The sequence below is a fragment of the Cariama cristata genome, unplaced genomic scaffold (assembly GCF_000690535.1).
Source record: "Cariama cristata isolate BGI_N322 unplaced genomic scaffold, ASM69053v1 scaffold3943, whole genome shotgun sequence".
Taxonomy (NCBI): domain Eukaryota; kingdom Metazoa; phylum Chordata; class Aves; order Cariamiformes; family Cariamidae; genus Cariama; species Cariama cristata.
The window spans coordinates 1-25,882 of NW_009607629.1; the positions used below are offsets into that span (position 1 = coordinate 1).

General features: G+C 42.3%; 1 protein-coding gene across 1 annotated transcript; it reads left to right on the forward strand.

Moving 5' to 3' along the window:
* Positions 1-699: 699 nt before the first annotated feature.
* C2CD2 (C2 calcium-dependent domain containing 2) lies at positions 700-24,642 on the forward strand (the record flags this gene model as incomplete). Its single annotated transcript, XM_009696787.1, has 12 exons — positions 700-819; positions 1,240-1,341; positions 5,189-5,311; positions 5,612-5,732; positions 8,824-8,932; positions 11,968-12,029; positions 14,316-14,455; positions 14,735-14,906; positions 15,678-15,791; positions 17,919-18,046; positions 18,770-19,082; positions 24,416-24,642. Coding segments are annotated over 12 exons (1,731 nt in total), but the record flags the coding sequence as incomplete, so codon positions are not given.
* Positions 24,643-25,882: the final 1,240 nt, after the last annotated feature.

Consider the following 25,882-nt stretch of genomic DNA (forward strand, 5'->3'; position numbering starts at 1 on the left):
GTCCTTGCCTTAGGGTAAGCATCATTTAGCCACAACTGCAACATCTGTGTGTTATAAACATTATTTGCATACTAAATCCAAACAGCACTGTACCAGTTACTAGGAAGAAAATTAACTCTGTCCCAGCCAAAACCAGGACACTACTCCACTGGAAACTGGAATTACTCAGATGAAATCCTCTTCTGCAGCAGCAGGGTTATGCCGAAGTTTCACATTTGTAGGATGCCACTAAACCAAATATTGTTTGGTAAAGCCAGCTGTCTTATGGTAGGCTACTTTGTTCGGAGCAGAAGAGGAAGAACTACAAACTTCTTTGTCTCCCTTATGCAATATTGCGATCTTTGAACTTTTAATGTATAGATACGTGAAACATAAAGGAGTCTTTGTCAGGTGAGGAGTTACTTTTGTATAGGATAACAATACAAAAGAAATTTTGGAAAATATCAGAATGTCCAGGAATTAAATTCCATGTCCATAAGTGAACACTTGAACTACAGTTTCTAGAAGTGAATGTACAGAAGGAGGTAGGGATGTTAATGAAGTTGCTTAGCATTCTCCCACCTATGGAATTTAGCATAATTCTGGTAACTTAAAGTCCTTCCTTTTCATAGTTCCTTTCTTGCTTTCACCAAATCTTCTTCTGAAGACTAACTTGTTTTTCCCTTCCTTTGTCTCCCCCCACCCCTTTCATTTCTTTAGGTGGTTTCTTGCAATGTTGTGGGAGATTCTGTTAAATTTGTTGTCACTGTCTCACATACTTCACCCGCAGCTGCAGAAGGTCAGTCGTACAGCGTGAAACTGTCTCCGCTTCACTTGCAGGTAAAGCATTAACGTTGGTCTCTGTCCTTTCTTTTGTTACACTTCATCCCGCAGCTGAGCTGAACCTCCTGTTTGCAAAATGCATACAAGCTCATGTTAACTCCAGTAAAACATTTAATAACATTACAGTTTCCCTCTGGGGCAAGTGATAAATTCATGAATTAAACCACCTCTTTAGGAGACTCTGGATAAATAACACGTTGGGTAGACTACTTGGATGTATAGAACGACAATACCTTTTTTGACTGGCATGCATTCTCAAAGCTGAAGTAACTTTTGCCTTCTTAGACTGTCACTTTGAATTTACTTACTCAGAAACTGGCATCATTTTTCCTTTGGCGAGCCTTACTATGGAGCTTGACCTACAATTTCCTTATAGGCCACCAAAACACTCTCCAGTAACTGCTTTCCTATCCACAGCTTCAGCTCTACGTGAAAGACAAAGGAGAAGATGTCAAAGTTGAGTGGTTCCTCATCAATGCCAATGAAACCAACTTTGAAATCCAGCCAACAGTGCAGGAGGTCAGTCAGTTTCATTTGTTGTAATGGTAGAGAAGATGGGTCTCCATGCCTTCGGTGTAAAACCCAGCGTAATGCTTTCGATTAGCGGTGGAAGTGTCTAGAACTGAGGAATCAGGTGAGGCTGGAAGAGCTGAAGCAAAAGTGCCCGTTCCTTTCTGCTGGCTGCCTTCGGTAGAAGCATGGGGCAGTTGCCTGTCGGCCGTACCATCTTGAGCTGCTTCAGTGAAGTCTGCCATGGCTCATCCCTCAAACCCTACATCTTTGAAATCTAGGAGCATTTCTTAAGATTACTGAAGCATTAAAGATAAATCGAGTATGTATTTGACAGACAAATGACTTGGCAAACATTTCTCATCCAAATTCAAAGGTGTGAAAAATGTCTGTTCCTAAGTACCTTCTCTCAGAGCGCTTCTAAAATAATAAAAAAAACCAATTGTAATGGTATTCCCATCGAAGTAATTACAAAGTTGCCCTTTTCGTCACTTAAATCAAATTTGAAATCTGGCAACAATAGTGCAGAAACAGCTCTCAAAAAATACAGTTATTTAAGGAAATGATGGATGATCTAAAAATATCTTGATGCTTTTGGAATTGCACCTTACCTTAGTGTATAAATACTGATTCATTGGGTGTTTTTTATTGGGACATCCCCTGAAAGAGTTTCTTCATGACTGAGACTCTCTTCTGCCTTTGACCCTTTTTTTGGCACAAATGTGGTGACTTAACCCTTTCTTACAACAGTGGGTGAAGACTTGCTTGTGTTTTGTGACGTTGGTTTTCCAACTGAAGGCCTCATTAAAAAATAGGTTTATTGTATAGTAGAGCTGCTTCTGAAGACCTATCCTGTGTGATCTAGAATCATAATAATTTATTACCACAGTTTTTGTACACAAAAATGTGAAACTCATAACTACAGACGGACGAGTCTTTTGAAGTACGTTTTAATGTAAATTTTACTGGGCACACATAGCAGCGTAAATGACGTTCACGTGCTGGGGTGGCATGCTGATTATCCACATATTGAACAGTCATTAAGTACTCACTAACAAATGCAGGTGACTCTGGTACAGTCACTGGACTTCACAAACTGCTTTTTAAGAGATGCCCAAGTCCAGGGTTGCAAGGGAGTTGCAAGTTGTTGCGCTTTGCCTACGTTTTTAAAATGAGCCTGTTAAGTTCTTAATAGTTAAGGGCTTTATTTTGGCTTTGAAGTTTCTGTTGGCACTTAGGGAAGAGGGGAGGCAATAAACAAAGAGCTAAAACCTGTGAGCAACCTACACCTCAGAAATTGCTTCAGCTCCTAAACCTAAATGTCAGCTTTTGTGTCTTGTTTTTTCCTCTTTCGGAAGCAGTGTTGTGTGTACAAATAAATACCTTTAATTGCTTGTGATTATCTACACAGTGCTTTTGTCATCAGTCAGACAAGGTGGGTATAATAACCTATTTTCTGTTGATAATAGCTGGGTGAACCTGAGTTGCGTTTGGCAACCTGGCTGACTGGCAGGACTTGGCTTTGCATGCGGTGACTTCATGTGCTGGTGTGCCCAAGCTGGCCGTGGTAGCTGGCTGCACCCCCCTAGCCCATGTCAGACCCAAAGTAAAACGTGTTGTCTTAAGCCTTTTTGGTTGGTGGTGAAGCCATCGGGGCTTGCCTTGTAGAGGGTGTCGTGATGGAGCATTACTCTCCAAATAAGGGTGGCTAAAAATGAGGTTGGGCTGACAGGAGGCTCTTTACCTAAACTGCTTTCCAAATAGCTATGTAAACATCAGAAAATACCTGTAAGTAAAAGTCCAATGACTATTGTTGCTACTGTTACTGTTAAATAACAAATGTCAGATTAGGTTGATGGCAAAACAAGAGGCTGCTGGGATTTTACAATTTGATGGTGTTCTTCATCAAACAGTGTTTAGGTAGGGGCAGGGGGGGGAAATTATCTCCAAAACAGTGAAAACTAACCACAATTTATCTGCTTATTTAAATAACGTAAGTAATGAAATTACTGAAACGGAGGCTTTAGACAGCCTAAATTACTTTTTTTTAAAGTAAAATTATCTGCAAGTTGCAGAACTGTGCCGCTGCCTCTTTCCTTGGCGGTTGTTTGAGGGAGCACAGTGTGAACAAAGCAGTTTCTGGGGGAGTGGTCGATGCTGTTGTGTGTTTTGAATCGTAGTGACCTGTCATCAAAGGGCAGTTAGGTAAAAAGGCAGTGAAACAGGATTTCTGTACACAACATTCCTGGGATTTTTATGAAACACCCTAAGTGTTTCTGTAACACTTGAGTGATTGGGAAAGGGCTGTTCCTCTAAATCTGCTTGACCTGATGTGCAAGCTGCAAGCATACCTTTAGGAGTGCCGAAGTCATTGCACGATCGTTCTCCTACACCTAAGAAAGGACTGAGGCTTTTGGAATGACAGATTGCCTCTCGTGCTGAGAGCTCTCTGTAACGGAGGAACATGGTGCAGGCTGTCCAGGGTGGCAGAGCAAAGCCTGGCCTCTGCCGCGATGGCGGAGGTGCGGTTGTTTGAGAATTCAGCTGTTCCGGCCCCGCGGCTTCCTTCTGCCGCGTGGTTGCACCAGTGTGGGCCAGATAACGCTGAAAGCTGGTGGTGCGCAGCCACAGTGTTATCAAAGCAATCTAGCAGGATTAGGCCTTCGGTCCCCTACTTGATCTCCTCGCTGGTGCAGATCGGTTGTCCTTGTCAGCAGCGTTCCTTGCCTCTGCAGCAGGGCCTTGTTCGTTGGACATGGCACGCTGGCTGTAGGCACGCTCCCGTCAGACAGCAGCAGGCAGAAGGGCACCTTTGTTCTGCTTTGTGTGATTATTGCGTTCTCCAGCTGTTCTGTGTCTGCATCTGTAAATCGGTTCCCTTTCTTTTAAAGCCTTGTTCTGTAATAGTAAAGTCTGTCAGGTGTGGTATCAGGTGAGAAAAGATGGATGAGTGTTGTTTAGGTCAGATCTTTGTCTCCTACTTCGATCTTTTCTTTAGATAAGAAACCTTACTGAGATTTCTCCTGTTCTACTTTCAGAGCAGCTGGGTAGCAGACTGCCCTTTCTGTGATAGCTTAATTTAAAAATCCACTCCCTGTAGGTAATGGAGCAGAAGAGACTTTCTGAGGAGCGCGACATGGGAAGCGGGCTGCTCCAGGAGCACAGGGAGGGCAGGGGTGGTTGACCATCTTCGTACACCTTACAATTAATTGTGTGAAGCTACGTGTGTGAGCAAAATCTGTGGTCTGTTCTGATCCCTCAGAGATAGTGGTGTTAAGCACAGATTGCCATGAGATTTTCGAATGGATGAATGTACGATTCGGTCTCCCAGATCAGCGTGACTGTCCATGCAGTGCACTTTTCAGCAAGGTTGAAGACCTCCAAGAGATGCTGTAATGTTTTTTCAGTGCATTGCAGGATTAACTGCTTCTCAGCTGTTGCAAGCTGGCATAACTCCCATTAAATCAGTGGAACAGTGCCGATCTGCTTATCTGATGACCTGATCTGCTCTCTCAGTGGAGTGCAAAGCAGTACAAAAACTTTAAAACACCATCATAAGATATGAACTGATAATGAAACTTCTGGTTTTGTGGCTAATAGCTGTGCCTTCCTAACTCTCAGAACAGCATGTAACTTTTTCAGTGTATATTTCTAGTTTTCTTTTAATGCATAATATAGAAATTTAAATAATTGTTTGCATGATCTCTTGTTACATTTTGTTGCTGGCAACAGAAACCATGTCACTCTGACAGAGCTAATGTTCGATAGCTTTGGTGGTTTAGATATACCAAATTATTTTTTGCCTTAACTTCTTTCTTCTGGGTCTTGAGAAGCATGACCATTTGTTTCCTCTTAGGGACAGACAGCAGGGACATGTGCAATATCTGAAACGCTCAGAGATGTTTTGAAGAACCTCTTTAGCTCAGTCTCTCCATCTGTAGTGTTGAGTACGAGGCCTACAGATATAAAGGAGGTTCAGGTAAGTCAGCCCTACTTAAATCTTTTGAGAAGTCTCCTCCTGCTTAGTGTTTTTATTATGTATTCATGACTCACAAATGAGTAAGTTTAGCACTGTTTGGTGATCAGAAACAACTGGAACCATTCTTTAGAGCAACATAGCCTTTGGCAGTGAAGGCTTTGTGATCATAACTCCTGTGTGGCTTATCTGTTGATGTTACACCCCATTGCACATCTGCTTCCCTATATCGATGTGACAGAGGTTTAAAGTATTTGGTATTTGCATATGCACGATCCCTCTTGTTCTGCTTGCTTTTCACAGAATGTACAGAACATAAGCCTTCTCCCTCAGGGCACTAGTCCACCTAAACCTCCAAGGGCTCATGAACTCAAACTGCTGGTGAAGAACATCGCGGTAAACCTAACTGATGACAGTGCTGCAGGTAACATAGCCTGTGTGATGCTGCTCGTTTTCAAGCAGGGTTGGGTTGTGTTTTTTTTTCCTTTCAGCTGAAATCATTTGGAAGTTCTGGGTTACGACCTTCTCTCAAAAGAAAGTGTGAGAAATTGCTGTACTCCAAGAAATAGATGTAGTCATGCTTGTACAAAACTGTGTATGTTTTGGTTTATTTGAGTATTTAAGCATCTTGATCTTTTTGTAAACAAATCCATCGTTGTTGAAAACAAATTGAAATGAGCGTATTTATAAAGTTGGTTGATTATTTACTGGATTTTAGTTTTAATTTCTAAAAGTTATCACTTTGGATGTACCCAGGATGAGGGGCTGAAATCCAATTCTCCATTAACTGTTAGCAATTATGTTGGTTTGGGTTAGTATTACCTTGTTTTTACAGCTGCTTTTCTTTACTTTTGAGCAATTTGCTGATTTATCTAAAAGTCTCCTCCTCTATGTAAACTCTCCTCCAAGGCAGTGTTTTGTTGTCAGGGATTTTTTTTCCCTCCCCTAATAAAGTACCTCTGTGGGTAGGGGAGGGAGAACCTCTTGTGAGTGGAGAATGAAGCCAAAAAGGAGGTCACTGCCTAGAGAAGTTGCAGTGTTAGTTTTGGAAAGAAGCGCTAAGCCTGTCTCGCAAGTATTCAGACTTCTTCAAGTGCAAGCATGCCTCCATCACTGATTGAGGCACGAGCAAGCATATTTCAGATCTTGTCAGCGGAAATACAAATTTGAGGCTCTGTTATTTATGGTCACTAACAATTCCGTAACAGTCTTTTTAATGGAAGCATGTGGCTGCTAAATTGGGCAAGGCACTGGTTTTGGATAAATATATCCTACTTGCTACGCTCCTTTTTTCAGTTAGATGTAATAGGTTTCTGCCCTAGACTCTTGCATAATGCTGCTTGGCTCATCCTGGTTGGAAGTGATTCCCCTAAAACTCTCTGCAGACTGTTTTTTTGAAAACAAATTATTTTTAAAGCAGTTCTGGAACTCTTTGCAGTGAAATGTCCTATATTAAAAAAACCCCTGTGCTGGAAACTAGATTTCAAGAAAACTAAATCTGCATTTTTATTACTCTATAATTTTGTAGTGCAAACTAAACTTTTCAAAAGAGCAGATCATTTGGGCTGCCTTTAAAAATCATGAGATGAGATACCTTTATGTGCATATGGTGCATACAACAGAAGATTCATCTTATGGAAAACCTCTCTGCCCCCTCCCTGGAAATGAGAGGAAGAGCAGACAGTTAAAGTGCTCTACTTTGGGAACCCAGCTACTGAGAGGCAAAATCACCATTTGCTATTCTGAAAGGAGATGGAGGGAATTTTACCGGTTCCCTAGCAACTCTGGGAGTGTAAATGCTTTGGAACTGAGTATGAGAAATAAAGCTTCATAGTGGGGTTTAGCTGGTACACTCAAAATCCAGTGGAAAAAATACTGCACAGCTTCTAGATATAGCTTGCTGCCTTTTAATTATTGTTCCCTTCTCTTTTCCTGGCCTTGTCTTGCAGCAATAATTAATTATCCCGTTGCAACTCTGAGACTGAGTAAGAGTGTGCAATATTGCAGGCCAACCTGCATGGATACATAGAGGGTTGGGGAGGGGCGGTTTGTCTGTCTTGATCATTATCATCCTATAAACCATGGATGCTAACATGGTTTATAGGAGCTTGTGGCTTTCCTATAGATATGGTAGTTCAACTGCTGAGTAACCAGTAGCAGAACTGGTCTCTGCTTATGGGCTGTGCCCGTTTTTATCTCCTTAGTTTGTGTATGTAAACAAAGATTATCCTAGATTTAGTACTATATGGTCCACAGTGTATGATCTCTAGGGCAAAAGTGCTTTCTGCTGTTATGGAAAAAATTGTTAGTTGTGTACACCAGGGTGTGCAGGGCAGAAATGCAGAATTACCATGTTCAGCATCAGTCGGTCAGTGGCTCCGGTGTAATTTCAGGCAGAGCGATACAGGCGTTTCTGCCCCGGGCTGCTGAGTGCTGCTGGCAGCAAGAGCAGGCTGCAGGGACATATGGCTGGGTTAACAGAAAACTGCCTCGGGTTCATTAACTCAGGCTGAGCTCACTGTGAAAGCAGCTAAACTACTTACTCCAGGGTTAGCTTGGATCCCAGATACACTGTGTGTACACAGTGCTTTGTCTCCTCTAATAACCTTGCCAGGCCTAAGCTGCTTCTGTGTCTGAGATAGGGCTCATCCACAGCCCCCTCGCACTGAGAGCTGATGACAGTAAATATAAGCCTAGATTCATCTGGCGAACTGGAGGCGGCATGTCTTTTGTTTGCTGTGCACACAGTCAATACTGAGCTTTTTGCCGCTTGCCTTGATATTTTGGAATGCTGGGACTGAAACGATTTCTGATGCTGTGAAAGACATACAAAAGAAATTGTTTTAAGAGGAACACATTGTGCAAACTATTTCCCCTTGGAGCAGCAATATAACTACTCTAATATACCAATTTGCCGTACTTACCAAATTCCAAGATCAACGTAGAGATAATTCTGCACCAGTACTCTAAAATGCCATGAACTTGTTAAAAACCACAGTCCACAAAGCTGTTGTTAATTAACACTACTGTCATCATTCACTTGCTAGCCGAAAAAGCTTGCTTTGATGTCCAAAGAAACCACTGTGACTGTGGCCAGTAGGAACTTTGAAAATTTCTGGTTTTTTTAAAGCAGCTGAGAGCAACTTTAGTCTCTGCCCACCTCACACCCACACCCCTGCCTCCTTGCTGTCCATTCTGTCTCCCCATCCTTTTGGATCTTTTTATGCCTGGGCTTTTTTGCTTCATGCCAGAATTTAAATCGAGTCGTCATATTTCACACTATGTAGAACAGTGCATTGGACAATGATGATGCAGTCTTGACCATCACCATTAATGTAGATGGTATACAAACTGAGGGAAGAAATTTATTCTGTGGGAGGGTGAGGAAGTGTTTGCAATAGTCTATTGAAAAATGCAGTATGTAAGGAAGGGGATTCTTCGCTTTCTTTTGAGTAAGTGTGCCTCCTGGTGATGGAATATTAATAACTGGATATTGATTTTTCTTGCCCTTACAGGCAGCACAAACCTTGCATGTATAGTTCAGTTGAATGACCCTATGCAAAAGTTTTCCAGCTCTGTAGCCAAAAATGCTGCAAATCCCTTTTGGAAGGAAGAGTTTATCTTGTAAGTAACTTACCTACTGACAATACTTTTATAGTAAAGCATCCTTTTTTTTTTTTTTACAAAGACTATGTGAGGTTTTTGAGGGAAGAATGGCATTTTGAAATATGTCGGGTGGCCTCAGAGAAATCTGGAGCCAGTAGGGACTTTGGGATATCTAATTACCCTCTGCATGGATACAAGATCAAATAGGTCCCTTGATCTTCCCTGGTAGACATCTGATTCTGGTAAATGACAGCAGTAACAGGCATAATAAATCACGCTGTGCGTTCACACAGTGCCAAAAAAGTGTTAACAAGGTTTTGAAAACTGCATTTGAGGAAATCTGATGTCTCTCCATTCCCTCTCCTGAGTGGGAAATGTAAACGTGGAAAAAAATTGACCATCTGAAAGAATCGTGGCTAGGATTAAAAAGGGAGTGTAAATCTAACTAGATTTCTTTTCTGTAGAACAGAAATGGGACTTTTGGGCAGCCTTCACAGTATTCTGTGATTCACACAGCTTCTGTAAATAAGGTCGAAAGTGAGCAGTTCTAAAAGTATTTTCATTTCCACTTTCTAGCAGCAGAGACAAAATATCTGGTAGCTTCTGTATTGTACGAGTTGAGGAAGGGGGAGTCACTGATGGCGGGGTGGGTCAGAGGGATGTTTCTCTAGTGGCTTTGAACACCCACTCAGGCAGGCAGAAGCAGCTGCCCAGGGAAATGGGGTAGAGATGCTGCCATGCAACATACTGCAGGTACTGCTTTCTTTTTTTTGCTACCAGATTATTAAGGTGAGAGGCACTTCATCCACGGTGGAGTCTCTCTGGTTCTTTCTGTAGCTTTCCTCTCCCATCTCAGTTCCATTTCTCTCTCTCTCTCTCTCTAAAAATACATCTTTCAGAGAGTAATGCTGCTTGGTTTCGTGTGACATTTTTCTTCTCTGTCTAGTCACACTCTGGCATACACCAAGCAGAGGCTTAGGTTACAAGCAGCGTGTATTCAGACCTGTGCTGGTCCATGTCAAGTGCTCTCTTCCTTGAGGAGTGGTGTGCACTTCTGCCTGCTCCTCTTCAACTTGAAGGAGCCATGAGTGTGCAATGAACAGATCATTTTCTGTCTCCTCATCGCAGTCTGCTGGGCTGAGCCTGTGAATGTTACGGAGCTGTGCGCTGCAGAAACAGGAGAGCTGAGGGGAAAAGCGACAGGGGCTGCTTGATTTGAAGGAAGGTGCCAGGACTGGTCATCACAAGTTGTACAGGACTTTGAGAATACCAGACCCCTCTGCATGAGTGCAGGGGGTGGAGATGATTAGAAGTCACTGTCGTCAGCAAAGAAAAATCAATATTGTAGAACAGCACTGAAAGGCCTCACCTTTTTACGTGGTATGATGGAGATGGGTGCGCCTGGTTCTTATCCTGCAGTCAAGTGGAAAACCAGCTAGGAAGCTCTCTTCCTTCAGACATGCAGAGTCCAGTGACTTACAAGGTCTGATTTTAGTGTTGAGGACCTACAGCCTTTGTGGAAAGCCACGGATCAGATGACGTTCTTCTGTGACAGTGTGCTGCGTTGCCATCAAGACTTAAGGATTAACATGATGTGATTTCTCCTCCACAGTAAGAAGGGGAAAAAATGCCCTTCTCTAGCAACTTTCTATTCTGGAGTATCTCAAAGTGCTTCAGCCACTGGGTCTGTGAATCACGTCAGTCATCTGTTGGTGGAACAGCATCCATGCTCAGTGTTGCGGAGCAGACACATTCCCAGCAATTTCAGACAGGAAGTTTGTAACAATAATACCCTTTCCAACTGAAAGTGCAGAGAGAGGGCAGGCAGGATGTGATTAAGTTGACTGAAATTTTGCTTTGACACTAGGGATAATGCTGGGTTTTCCACACAGCTTTTCAGAAGTGCATGATGTAAGCTTGGGGACTTTCACAGATAAGTGATCAAGATTTGGCTGCATACCTGCTTTCAAGTTCACACACCCCCCTTTACCCCCCACCCTTTTCTTTCTTCAAAAATGAAAATACCCACCAGTCTGAAGACCAGCATACTGACCACCATGTTGGGCTCTGCTTTAGCTTCATGGGAAGAGCAGCAATGAACCATCAAGGTGCTTCCTTTCAAGTTTTGGGGGTGCAGGAGTGGACGGTAGTGGCAGGGAAAAGCTTAAAACCTGCTGCATAGATGATGTCCCGCAGCATCTGATGGAGGTGGGATGCCTGCCACCAAGATCACACCGTCCTGAAATGGAAATATAGAAAAATAAAATACATACATGCATGCCCTAAAGGTTTTTGGCAGAACACCTACTGAGAAGGTTTTACTGGAAGATTCATCAGTAGGTACCCAGTTTGCTTCCCTGTCTTAATTAGAGGAAAGGTTTTGTATCTCTTCTCTAGTCCATCTTATGAAGTAGGCATATGCCGGTAATTCTGCTAATGGTTCATGTCAGTTCTGTCACACAGAAACTAGTTCTTGTTATCTTGCAACATCCTTGAGTCTTATTTTGGAAAAGTAATGCTGACTTTTCTCACATAAGACTGTAACTACTTTTATTTACTTACATCTGTCCTGCTTTTGCCGGACACTTTCCTGCTTTGAATGGGTTGTCAATTGGACCTGTTCCAGCATCTCTGACTTAAAAATTTGATCCTGCCAGGAAGAAATAGCTTCTTAGTTCTGTGGTGTAGCAGTCAGACTAGGGACCGATGTCAGCTTGAAGGGCAATGTTTGTCATCTACTGGGGAGAAGAAAAGCCTCTGAAATTTTAGGCAATCGAACTTGTGCAATAGTGCTGGAGGGAACCAGGCCATGGTTTTCTGACTATGATCTCTTTAGTCAGTCTTACCAGAGGTCAAAAAGATGCTGCACACGCAGCGTACCCCGCAGCCTGGCAGTGCTGCTGGCCTCGGTCAGCAGGTTTTATACTGCCTGGCTTAGTGTGGGCCAAGAAAAGTCAGGGTGTTGGCAACCAGAACGGGAAAGGGGAAAACCTAAGTGGGAAGGAAAATCTACTCACCTGCAAAGACCTAACATAGTTTCATTTACTTCACAGTGAACTAAGTGCCAAATCAAAAGCATTGCAACTGCAAATAGTAGAAGATGGAAAGTTGGATAGTAAGTATTAAAACTGAATTATTTTGTGTGATCAGCTCATGAGCATTGCTAAACGTTGACATTAAGTCCTCTTTTAGTTCTACCCGGCTGTATAGCCAAACAAGAGACTGTCACATTTCTGAACCTGCATTGAAGCATAGATGTCTGCTGCCGACTTGTCATGGTAGTGGAATCAGGTATGCCTCAAGCAGGGCTCTAGGCAGCCCTGGGGGGAAGAACAGCTGTGAAAGGGAGACCAGCTGAAAATAGCCTGCCAAACTTGTATGAAATGGACAGCTCGGGGAAAATTTATAACTTAAATTTATGTTTTTAAACTCTGTAAGCCTGTCCTCAAATGTAGGTCCCAGAGTTGAAATCCATGGAAAATCACAAGAGTTCTTGGCAACACTGATTGATCTGGGTTTACCGCTCCCTATATACACCGTTACTTCCATCAGTAACCATGGGCAGAAGAGAGAATACACTGCTCACGTGTCTGTCCTCCTCTGAGTTAAGGCTACAGAGAAACCTCGAGTTTCTTTCTAGACTGTCAACATACTGAATCTTCCATGTGCTGACGTCCTAATTTTTCAGGCCCAGAGACTGCCTAGCAATTGCCAGGTATAAAACACACTAATTCTGATTGTATTGGATTAAATATAAAACATGGGGGTCAAAACTTTTTTACTACTTGATTCTGTTGTTGGAGTTTGCAGTTAGCCTTCAGTGGCAAAAAAACCCCTCTCCACTGAAGTATTGCATTTGGGTTATTTGGAGAAGCGTTACCTTCCTAGTGGGAGTAAGGGGTAGGTGGGTGCTGAGACCAGAGGTGTTTGCATGAGCTTTGTAAACTTGCTCCAAGTACTTCATTACTTGGGCTTTATTGAAGTGATGACACAATATCATAAATTCTTCTGGTATATGGTGCATGTTATTTTGCTGATACAGCATTTTGCTGTAGTGAGAAATAGTAACTGTATTTCACCTCTTGGATCCGTTTGCTTTTTCCTTCTTATGTCAGGTTTCAGATGTAAAACAAACAAAAAAGAAACACTATTTTTTGACACTCAGCTATTTTTCTGTGTTTTAGTACTACCAGTTATATTCAACTTAGTTCAGGAAAAAGTTATAAAGTATTGGCCAAAGCTCTGCATACCCAGTGATTAAAAAAAAAAGTGCTTTTACTCATGGTGCATTGTATAGATAATCATATTTTATCTAAGCCATGGTTAATAAGTAATATAGCTAAGTGGACTATGTTTGATTTTTGGGTTTGGGTTACTGTATTTACTTTTATTTTTAATAATCTAGATATACAAAGTTGTGCAATACCTTGCATATGATCAGCGATTATTGGAGGGATTGGGAAGTCAAATGTAGGCAAACGCTTTAAAAAATTTCTCTGATACGAATGCTACTTTTTTATTTTTAACAAATAAATGGGATCTGTGTACAGTCAACAAACGTATATTGTATCTTGCACAAAGTTTAGTCCTGCCTGTACCTAAGCATCTGTAGTAATGGGTCTTTCAAACCATAGCAGTAATGTTCCACATCCTACTGAGTGTAACTACCAGCCTGGTTTCCTGAAGAAAAAGGTCCCAATTGATTGCACTGACAATCATCTTCCTCTCCCCCCCGCGCCCCCCCATCTTAGCTGTTCTTTTCCCCAAAAATTGAATAGAAAGCTCAAAATAGAATCATATTGATAAGGAGAGAGCCGAGTAATGTGAATATAATGTAGATCTCTACTTGTCTTTGAATTTCACAGAAAACTAGAATTTCATCTCTGAAATCACACAGTCCTTTTGCTAATAGTTTGCAGTCTAGTGTAGCTAATAAAGTAAGGGGTGGAACAACAGAACTGCTGAACTTGCACAAAAGTTCAAATTAAGAAAGACTGTTCTTAATGATGCACCAGTTTACCAGGAATCCAGAGCGTTGTCTGAAATGAAAGATGCAGGTAGCTGGTCATGGAGATTGTTCAAGAACCTAATAGTATTTCTAGATGTTTTCTTTTTCCCTAAACATTCTGCATATACAGGGAAAACTAATGGTCAGAAATAGTGGCAAATAAGTAATGTTTCATGTCTCCATTCTTTCCTGTTGCACAGTATTAGGCCAGGCTGAGGAATAGCGGTAAAATGGAAAGCAAGCTGTGAAAACTGCCGTGTTGCTGCCTCGTGGTATAGAACCAGTTCTTACAATTATCTGTCTGTGTTCTTCCTCCTCCTTTCCCATCTTCCCACCCTTAAACATACTGACAGCTCCGATGTGTGCTCATTTTGTTAATTTTATTTCTTCTAGGTCCTTTATCCACAGAGGTGACTGTACCTCTAGACTTGTTCAGGAAACAACCTTCGGGCCAGCAAAGCTTTGCACTGAACAGCAGGGCCAGTGAGAGCAGCCCAGAGCCAGGGCCCAGGCTGGGATCCGTTAGTGCGGAGGTACTACTGTGTTCGGAGGGTTTTACGGTGGATCTTTTACTTCGGGAAGAACTTGCAAATGCTCATCTTGTGCTCTGGATTGTCGCTTACAGCGCAGTGCAATTTGTGGCTGAGTTAGAGAAGCATATTCAGATTTCACAGTATTTCTGTCTATGGAAAGAATTAGCTGTTTGGCTCTTGAAATGTCAGCAAAAATGTTAAAGGAGTACTAGCTAGAAATATTAGTGTCCTTCTTGCTTGACTGTGCTTCTGAGGTGACATTTTTTTTGGTCTTCCTAGTTCTCTTTTATAGAACCCAATGAATTAAAGACGTGGCAAGTCTCTTCTCCAGTGCCAGCCACTAAGATAGAAAAGGATCGCACTGTGATGCCCTGTGGGACTGTGGTCACTACTGTAACTGCTGTGAAAACCAAACCTCGTCTAGAAGGCAGATCATCTCCATTGAGCACAGGTGGGGAAGTCCACTTCTTCTTGTGTTCACTCTTAGGGTTACCCCTGGGGACCAGGAGAAGTTGCAGGGGTGGGATGTAAGGAAAGGGGCTATTGTCCACAGTTCTGTGATGTGTTGGAGGGGGCCCATTGTTTGTATTCTTCAGAATCAGGTTTTTAATTTTCATGAAACCTTGTTCTTACAAGAGGAATGGTTAACGCTCCTTTTAATATGCACTGTAAAGCTTCCTGGTAGAGTGATAATGCAGAAGAGCTTGGTTTTGGTGGATGATATGATGGCATTCCATGACAAAACTATCGGACTTCTTAGAGTGTTTGCTGATGACAGACCTTCTTGTGCCTTCTAGCCTTAATCTGTATTATAATCTCTCATGAGGATTGGTGTCATCTTGTGACAAAGTTTTATTCAGCATGTCTTTCAGGAGTAGATTCTCTGATTCTTCTTGGGATAAGTATGAAAATAAAACCTCTAAACAGTCTTTATGTGAAGTCTCACAAAGAGCTGCATTCTTTTGAGTTGTTAAAGCAGATCTTTTACTTAAGTGGGTATTGTCTAGCATATTACAGTAGAATGTTTAAAACCAAAAAATTTCTACACTTCACAGGTCTTTCAGAGTCAGGTTACCATAGACCATACGTTGAGAATTTGTATTAAACAACTTTCTCAAGCACTTATGAGTTGAACAGGCTTTAACATTGGTATAATAAATTCTTACTAATTTCATAATAAATGTCTTGAATAGTTGAAATAACCAAAAACCTTGGTCCTCAGATTCTCCTGTGAAAACTCCAGTTAAAGTAAAGGTGATTGAAAAGGATTTCTCTGTTCAAGCTATCCATTCTCATGGTGCTCCAGTCAGCAAAACTTTATCGTCTTCAGATACAGGTAATAGAAATGTTCAAAGCTGCTATTGAGAATACGTCTCTCTCTGCTCACATGGGATTAATGTAATCCTGTTAAAATAACAGCAAACCCATATGGCTACTGCCTTTCAACAGGCACTGAGATGTTTATGTTAGCAAATACTGTGGTTAGGGATATAGCAGTCTTGCAGTAGAAGTCTGTTTTTAATTGGTGATTTAAATTACTCATTTTGAATAAATAACAATGAGCTGTGGTTTGGAGAGGGGAGGTGACTGCAGAAAAGCCAGGCTGTCTTTTTTCTTACTTTTGAATGGAAGATTCCTCCTTTATAAAGGCATGGGGGATGCTGTACAAAATTAACCCCCTGTGACACTTACCTCTAAGGCCATTGTGAAGTCCCCTCTGTCTGAAGAGAAGGCATGAGGCTGGACTGATGTAAGGAAGACTGAATTCTCTTTCTAGCCCTGCCACAGTTCACACAGTGGAGTTCAGTTTTCTTTGTACAGATTTGAGTGGAGATGGGACAATCTGGAGGTGATCTGGACTGCTCCTGGCACAGTCAGAAGGCTTGCTGAGAGATAGAAATGTCTTGGCCAAGAGACAGGAATCTGGAGAAAAGCATGAACGAATAACCGTGAATAGCTCTAATAGCACTTGAATCTTTCCCTGCCTCTAGACTCAGAAGTACTCTGATGCCATGAAGCAGCATGGTATTACTAAGCCAATTTGGGAAATGTTAAGGTAGTGCTAGACTTCTGAGTTGACTCTCCTAACTGTTTATGATATTAAAGATACAAAGCACTTCCTGGAAAACTCATTATGAAGACAACTTAGAGCACATTGATATGGACAGTGTTTTTATGGGAGTGCAGGGGAATTTCTGTGAAATGTTTATACAATACAGCAGGAAGGATTAGTCATTAAAACGAAAGTTTAAGCCAAATGAAAGAAATACAAAGGAGCATTTGGTATGCCAGTAACTTAGGTAGTAGTTATTACAAACATCATGCCAAAATAGCAACAAGCACTATGGAAAAGATGCCGTGGCCATGCCATAGTTTGAAGTTATGACAACAATAAGAATTAGCAAGTGCCACTGATGCTGTCCTGGATGCTCTCAGCTGTTCCTGGGGGCTTTGCAGTGTCCAGGGAGATGGCAAAGGGGAGGTTTATAGTGAGTGTGCAGACACGTGTGGGTGTGCGTACCCCTTGTGCACATGTACTCTTAAGTTCCAAAAGTATCTGAGATTCTTGGTGCAGCATAATGATTCAGGCCTCGTCTTTCATTGCATTAATGTCACGGTAACAAAAGACACTGCTCTGTTTAATTAACACTAGTGCTATTCCTGTCTGCATTCTTTTGTTGTTAAAACTCTTAACAGAAAAGCCCACCTCAGACAATTAAATATGGGGATTTTTGTCTTGTTAACTTAGCCTTGTTTGTTCCTAAGCTTGACAAATTTGATTAGTGTGTATTTGCTGTGCCCAAAGTCCTTGCATACTAGATGCCAGAAATGGCCGTGCTTAAAAATAAACTTGCGTTTATCACTAAAGAGCATTTTATAAAGAAGGTTTTGTATTCCTGTGCTATGTTTGGAGGGGAAAAGGGGGTGCACTTCACAGGCTTTGGAGGCAGCTGATAAAGAGCAGAGCGACTGCTGCTTTGCCTTCCCCATCCTATCATAGTGCCATAGCAAATCTGGAAATGCTGAGCAAGGATGTCTGGAAAAAGAGCAAAATAGCTACCTGAAGAAGTAGTAGTACATGCCAGCTTTGTACCGTGTTAGAACTGTGGCTTTTTGTGACTGTGATACCTGATGCTCTACCCATCGCTTCTGGGTTATAGTCACCGCAGTGTAGCAATGCATTGAAATAACTGGATGTTTTATCTAGGCTTCCCAAACCCGCTGTGTGCTCAGGGCAAGCGTTTGTAAGTGCACCTTAGGTACCTTTTCTCAAAAGAATGGGTAACAGAAGGGAAAGACAAGACCCAGTAGCTGGGTAGTGAATTGGAAGATGTTTTGGTATGCCTGGTGTTTATAGCATTTCTGCTGATTTCTTTGAATTTTAAGTCAAAACCAAACCCTGCCTCTCTTTGCTCTGTTTTTTCCTGGTTTTCTTCCCTCTGAAATAATGCTTTCTTTTCAGAACTGCTGGTACTGAATGGCACCGATCCTGTTGCAGAAGCAGCCATTCGGCAATTAAGTGAGTCTGCAAAGCAGAAGCTGAAGTCTCCTAGAAAGAAAAGCACCATTATCATATCAGGGGTGTCCAAGGTAGAGCAGAAAACAACACTTATATTTAATGCTGTAATAGACTGTAAAAGATGTTTTACTGTAAAGTCTTTGCTCCACTGAGTGTGACGTTAACGTGCATTCTGCGGTCTCCCATTCAACAGTCTCTGCAGGATCTAGGTCTGTGTGCCAGTTTGTTTCAAGTTAAGCCAAATCAGGGTGGGTTTGTGGGGGAGGGTGTTGGTTTTTAATTGTTAGGTTTGACAGCCTGACAAAAAATGCATGGTATCCTTGGATGGGAGTGGGATGATTAGGGATTTGGGAAAAGCAGTTTAGGTGAGAACAGAGGATAATTAGTCCTTCTCTGTGTTTCACCCATGGAGGGAAGATGCAAGTCCTTCTACAAGATGAAATGCTTTGATGTTTATTTTCTTAAAGGGACCAAAAGATTGTCTATGCCTGCTGATACTTCATTACAGCAGCACATGTAGGAAAGAGTCCATTATTCGTAGTGGGGCCGGGGATAGGTGGGAGGCCTGTACTTAATTATTTTTTTTTCAGTCATTTGGCTTTAACAACATGATTAAAACTTGGCTATATGCTCCTCTCCTTTAGTAGAGCTAAGGAAGCTTCAAGTGGCTTTCTGATAGCCCTGAGCAATACAAGTAAAAGTGTAAAGAAGAGAAAAGAACTTTTGCAGGGAGGCTTGGTTTTTTCCAGCAGAGCGGTTTGTGTCAGTGTTGTCTCTTTATTTTTACTGGGCAGACCTCTTTATCTCAGGACAGTGAAGCTGCACTGATGATGGACTATGCTGCAGCCATGGACAGCTCCTGCAAAGAAGTCGATCCACCCATGGTGGAGGAAGTTGTTGCAAAAGTCACCTCAGATAAAAAGCTATCATTAGGTGCTTCAGAAATAGTACCTGATACTGACCCACAGCAGAGTGCCCATAAAGCTTGGGGTTTGGAGAACGGCAGCCAACAGTGGGACACCAACACGCTCTTAGACCAGACCTGTGAAGAAATATCTGGGAGTTCGTTAAGTGTTTCAGAAACGGGGAGCATGAAAAAATCTAAAGGTATGTGATCCTTACCTCCGCCTCAGTGAACGACTGCTTTCTCTATGTTATTGGCAGTGTCATGCAACACTGTAGTAGTTCATCCTTTCTTACCGATTTCTGCCCTTAGACTCCTTGTGATTTTGGTGTTGGTTGGAGCTCTCTTACTAGCGGCCATAAAGAGTGCAGTCCTCTGGCTCTGTGAGCCAGGTCAGGCTCTCTTACACTCCCCTCTGTCAGGAAACAGAAGGGCTCACCCTGAGAAGTTGAAGAGCAGCTCACTAAGCCCAACTCAGTTATCTGGGAGAGAAATAACTAGCCACGTTGTCGGTTTCTCGATGAAAACCGTGTTCTTGATGAAAACAAGGACTTGTGCTATATCAGCAGCCCCATTACTAATGTGAAAATGGCAGGATTCCACGGTTGCTTTTTGATACGTTCCTTCTCCTCCTTCACATCTCTGAGCACAAGACTCCCCTGCCCTCACTAAAGCGTGTGCTCAGGAAGCACCACAGCTAAACCAGACGTACACTCTCTCTTAACTGCCTTGCGAACAGTTGCTCCCTTTTCACTGATTTCATTAATATGTGGTTTGCTAAAGAAAACTGAATAAAAGGTAATTTAATAAGTAAATAAGGGGTCAGATCATTTTGCTTTTGTAGTTACACATCTGGATAGCTGCAGTTTGAAAATGTCTTAGGATACTTTGTGTCTCCTTTATAAAGCCATTAACCTTTGAGGCTGTAGCACTGGTTTGTGGCTAAGCAGTAAACCCTGGGGCTGTTAGGGAGTCTGACACAAGAGCCAGGGCAGGGGGCTGTGCCCTGAACAAACAGCACACAGCTCTCTTGGGCTGCACATTAAAGTTGCAGAAATTGTTGTGTTTCTCACCCGTATCCATCCTTCTTTCACTTTATTATTTTCTATTCTTTCCTTACCCGGAGACACTGTCAAATGGCTTACTACAAAACCTGAGTATATTACTAGATTATCGTAATCCCCCCCACATAAAGCATACGCTGGACCTCTTTGCCAAGGCTGTCCCTTAGAGCATCGAGGTTTTCTGCCTTCCCACAGCTGTATTGCTCCACCTGACAGATCAGGATGGTACAGCGACAATCAGTTTGACATAGACGGTCAGGCACTGGAAAGTTTTGGGTGTGTTTGGGGTGGGGGTAAGGGGTTAGTTGTAAAGGGATTTGTCTCCTTTGAAGCCTGGAAAAGTTTAGGAAGCTGTATGAGAGACTGCAAAACCTCTGGACTCTTCTTTAACATGTTATTCTAAAACAAGCAAGTGGAAGTTTGTATGTGAGCTGTTGTCTAGTTCTGTTTTGCCCTGTGCAGTATGTTGCAAAGAGATCAAGCTTCTAAAGATCCTGTTTACACGATGTAGTATAGGACTGCTAAAAAGCGCAAAGTATCGCTAATATTTTAGAGAGTTGTTTCATCTTGAAAAAATACTATAAAAAACTGTCTCAAATCCCTTTCTTTATACACAGATCTCTTTGTGGAAGTCTTGAATCTCTGCTTTGTCACAGCTGAGCAGCTTTTATGGAGTGAGGAAAACACTTCAACCCCCCTACCTTCAGTTAGCTTTGAATAGTTCAAGGTTTCTGTTTTGTCAAATGCTTTCCCTTTTTAAAAAAAACCACAAAACCAAACACAACAACAAAAAACCCAAACAAAACTCAAACAAAGCAAACAAAACCCCTTCTGCTTTAAAAAGCCTTGTGTGTGTATTAATGTCTTAAAGTTAGCACTGTCTGTCTTTTTTTTCTTTTTTGGGGGGGGTTTTACCTTTCTGACTTCCTCTTTCTTACCCATTCGCTTTTATAAACTTAAGAGGACTACTGTGCCAACCAGAATTAATTACTTACACAGTAAGTTATTTTTGTCTTTTTTTTTTTTAAGAAAATGTAGCTTTACAATGGTACACTCATTGTAAAAACTGAAGCAAAACATAGTGCACCCATTTTGTTCTTCCCCCATCCATTTCTTTCCTCCCTCCAAAATTACCTTCCCATGATCGCGTGTCTTAGCAGAGTGGTCTGCTGAAACAACTCGTCCTTCTGGTGGTCATGCTGTCCGGCTGGGTCACACAGAATGGACAGCGAGAAAGGCTTGGAGGGATGCTCTGCATTCCTGATCTCTCTCCATCATGCCCATTCCTATCGTATCTGGTTAGCAATCAAAATCTGCTCATGCAAACCATGTGTGACTCCATAACTGGATATGCATACGCAGAAAGCTTATTTTAAAACCTGCTGCTTACAGTTTTCTAGATCTCTTTTCTAGCCTAATTTGTAGAGGTACAAGGACCTCAGCAGTTATTTACAAAACCACCTGGATAAAAACTGTTTTGGAAGTTGGGAAGGAATGGAAAGAAGCCATCTCTATTTGTAGATGTGGAAGGAAGTCTTCCTTCATTAACAGAAATGAGATTCAGAAGTGATCCTAGCCCCACAAGCATTTTCAGAACACCCTAAGCTAGTGCAGAGGAGCCTATGAAGACCTGTCTGTACAGCACTCCTGACACGCTCTCTGCTTATCTCCTGGCATTAGGGGCAGAGTTGACATATGGATCCTGTTGAACTCGAGCATTAAGCATGCCAACAGCACAAGCATCGCCAAGCTTGTGATTTGCCTTAGCAGGGGTGCATGCCTCCACAGCAGCTGGAGCCACTGTCAGGCAGCCCGTACCAAACGGGCTGGAGACTGATGGGTGGCAGCGGGGATGTGGCAAGCTTCCAGGTAGCAATGACCTCAGTACCTCTGAAAACACAGGGAGCTTTCACATCGAGGGGTTGCTGTTTGTGCTGAGCCTGCACTGCTCTCAGGGAAGCTCTGCAACGAGTTGTCCCAGGCCACCGGCACAGTTTTTGCAGCATTCTTGGTTTGGTTCTATTTCCTAGTGTGGGAAATCAGTCTGAATGGATAGGACTAAATAGCTGCTTGTGGATAAACCCTTCTGTCCTACTCCTTCTGTTGGCACAGCTTCAGCTGCAGCTGCCAAGACCGCTAAAACAAAAGCTGCACAGCAGCAAGGCCTCATCAATATCCCCCCCCCAGCCTTTGCATATTAACAACTGTCAGTAGCATGGGGTTGAACACTGTTTCTTTTATGCTGTTGACAACAGCTTGAAGTGGTACTGCCTTGCCAAAAAGATCGATCAGAGGGTGATGGGAGAGCAGTCAAGATTCAAATCCATAAGTTCCACTTGCTTTCAGCTGACTTCTGCTTCCATCCCATTGTGCCCTGTGAGAAAAGTCTCAGCAGCAGCAAGACAAAACATGCTAGAATATCCTCCCACGTACCCAGTGCTTAGTCCTTAAAATACAAAGTAATAAACCCAAGCACATGTTTGTAACTGCTCTGGTTTGAACAAAGAAGCATCTGGCTGCGTGCAACAGAGCTGCCATGTAATACCTATTCTGCAGCTGTCGCTGTGCAAAATGACCCGCAGCCCGTGTCAAGTCCTTGGAGGACAAATATGTAATTCTAGCTATTGCACAGTATCGCATGAAAGAATTGATCTCGGTGTTGCTTTTTGTATCCGTCTGCAATGGGAGGAAAAGCAGAATCAAGACTGTGCGGTGACAGGAATTAAGAGCTGAACTGAGAGAGAATCGGGAAACCCGATAACGGTGCAGGAATGAGATGTGGAAGCTTTGCCCGGGCGATGAATGTCCTCACGTACTAGTCTGACTGCCAGGAGGCTCCTGTGTTGGCTTGCTACCTGGGTCCTCCTTCGTTCAAATTGGCTCGTGCCACTTGGACAACACCACTACCCACTTCTGCACAAAACTGTTGCTATTTTAACTTGGGGCTGATGTACTGACAGCAGGCTGAGCGTTGCTGGTAGCTCGGAGCAGCGTCCCTGCCAGCTGCAGCTGAGCTGCATTACACATCAGGCACGCGTGTGCACATGGAAAGGGAAGGTGGAATTTGGCAGAACGGTGGCTACAAAAACAAGCTGAGCTTGCAGAGAGAAGAGTACTGATGGCTGGTGTTGGCAATGTGACTCCTGAGGCCCTGGCGAGATGACAGCTGCAATTACCTTGGCTGCATAATAGGTTTGACATGGGATCGAGGGAAGGAATACAACAAAATAAAGGAACTTAATTTACCAGAGAAGGGATTTGAGAAAATTTCTGAACCTATTAGAAGCAGATGTAATATTATTTTTAATCTGCTTGAAGTGAATTGCTATTCCTAACAGGATTTTAAAATAGGAAATGCTTCGTGATTGTTGCTCTAGGCGGTGCTACCAAATTCGAACGTATGTATTCATACATGCTGTCTGGCTTGTGTGGGCCGACTGGACGCAGGCTGGCTGCCAGGTACTGTTCTCGGGCACCAACAGCGTCCTTCACCTCAAATTAAAGTGCCACCTTCATGCTGTGCATCACGGGCTAATCTCTTCTTTTCAGCTCCTTTGATCTCTGAAACAACAAGAGTAACATTACTTCCTCTGTTTCATTCTTTTTATAAAATACTCTGTACTGTTATTGTATTGGAAAGATTGGATATGCCTGTTTGACATGTGAGAACCCAGTGTACAACCCACACCCAACGCTGTGCATGTGTATTTTTGATCACTAACATAGCTTTCAGAAGAGCACTTGAAACTAATAAAGCGTAAGGGAGGGGACTTCTACAAGATGTGTGGATTAACTTTAGAAGCTGAAATCAGAGGATTAATATTTGATTGCTTATAGGTACGTTTCACAGTAGCTTTCCTTCCTTTTCAACAGCATCATTTTTGAAAGAACTGAAGGAAAATTCCTTTTTTCTTTAGTGCTCCTCTAGCAATGTGCGAGCGCTTCTCTCCTGAACATTTCTGCGAACTGTACACGTGTGTGTTTATGCATATCTCTGGAACTACCACAGTCTCTCACGATTCAGTTTGCATGATACTTGCATGGAGTGAGGAGAAGCAGAGAAACACGTACTTCCGTAGAGTCTGAATTTCTCAGTGGTGTTCAGTTGGGAGGGAGCTGGATCAACAGCGGGGCAAGGAGGGGTCAGTAGCATGTAGTGTATGTATGTATGCTTCTGGCTGAAAGCACGATGATGGCTCACATTTGCCGATATCTGCAATCACTTGTTCTGAGGTGGAACTCGTACTGTTATGGCCTCTAGGTTACAAACCATCAATATTCCCACTTCAGATTCAACATGCTCTTAGCTTTCTAACATGGTTTGAATAGTTACCAGGGTGATGCTTAAACTGGAAATGTTAAGACCGAGGCTTTTCTCAGTCATGCTGCAGTTACAGTTAAAGCTGAGCTGCAAGAGGAAAGCAGCCTGTTCTGTCTAAAGTGTCCTGCACCTCTGCTGTTTGCTTCTGCAGGTGGGATTTTGAAAAAAAGCGCGAAGCTCTTTTTCCGCCGGCGACATCATCAGAAGGATCCGGGAATGAGTCAATCACACAACGATCTTGTCTACCTGCAGCAGCCACTGTCAGAGGAGACGCGCAAGAAGGGAGGCACGCTTTCACGTATTCTGAACAGAAAGCTCCTTTCCAAAAACAAAAGCAAGAACAAACTGAATGGTGCTTCGGCAGACCCATATGTATAAGACTGAACACTCTCTGATGGGATTCTTGCACATCAGTTGACCATTTGTTTACAGAGCAGTAGTAGAGAATACAAATACGGCTGATGACTTGCATAAAATGATGTTCACTAGTACAGTGGTCCAGGAATAAACAGAAGGCTTGTCTTTTTTGTTTATTTTTCCAGAACGCTTTTTCTCTCCGATTATAAAGTTGCTCCTCCAAATACAAGCAGCGCTAATTGTATCATGACAGCTTTGGGAGGACCATGTGGTTTATTGTAGAAGATGAGGGAGGATGGGGAATGGTGCAGGTGGGGCGGACCTGCAATAAGCACCTAGTTTACATTAACAAGGAGCTAAGAACTGAAACATCATGCCTACTGTATGACTGAACCACTATAAAGAGAGAAGATATCACTGTGCTTCCTTACTGCAGCCTGGAATAGTAGCAATGCAAGTCTCAACTTGTTTTTCTAGTCAGGCTGAAAGGGAAAAGAGAGACCCAGATCCAGTTTGTATTGTAATTTGGAAACGGGTAAGTTTTCAGAAGCAGAACTAAAATGCTGATTAAGATAGCCTACTGTAATAACTGCAGCCTGCTGTAATAACTGCTCAGTCCATGTAGGTGGAGAGATGCCTTTGATATTAGCCATAAATCAATAAATTATGCAAATACTTATACTAGCATATTGTTTAATGTTCTGTGCATAAGTTATGCTTAAAAAAACAGAACTTTTTTTAAAGTCTACTTGAGTCTACTCGCAAACAAAAAATTTACAAGTTCTTATATGTAGCTTTTCTTCCCTGTGTGAGAAAATGCGTTGCTAACGCAAAAACTTATCTTAGGGGCTCTAATTCCTTCTCCCAAGTACTTGTTAGACAAGTATATTAACCATCATATCAAACGCAAAGCTAGGAGCAATAGGTGACGGATAGAGCATATTTAACCCTATAATGCTTTTCATTATACAGCTTGTTTTACTTGCCAAACACTTACTGAGATCTTAGAAAACACAGTTGTGAAGAGAGCTTTTTAAAAAATAACAATTCCCTTAATCATCTTTCGGTTTCTAGATCTACCAGTGTTGTCATGTGGTGAGTGGTTGGTTGGGTGAGTTTTTTAACTTTTTTCCCTCGTTAAATATTGCAGCTGACCCCTTTAAATTAAAAGGAAAAACTGATAAAAGTAAAGGCATAGTTCCTGTTTGGCTATTAAGAAGAGTAAAATGTCAGTCAGTATTTCACAGGTGCCATCTTTTGT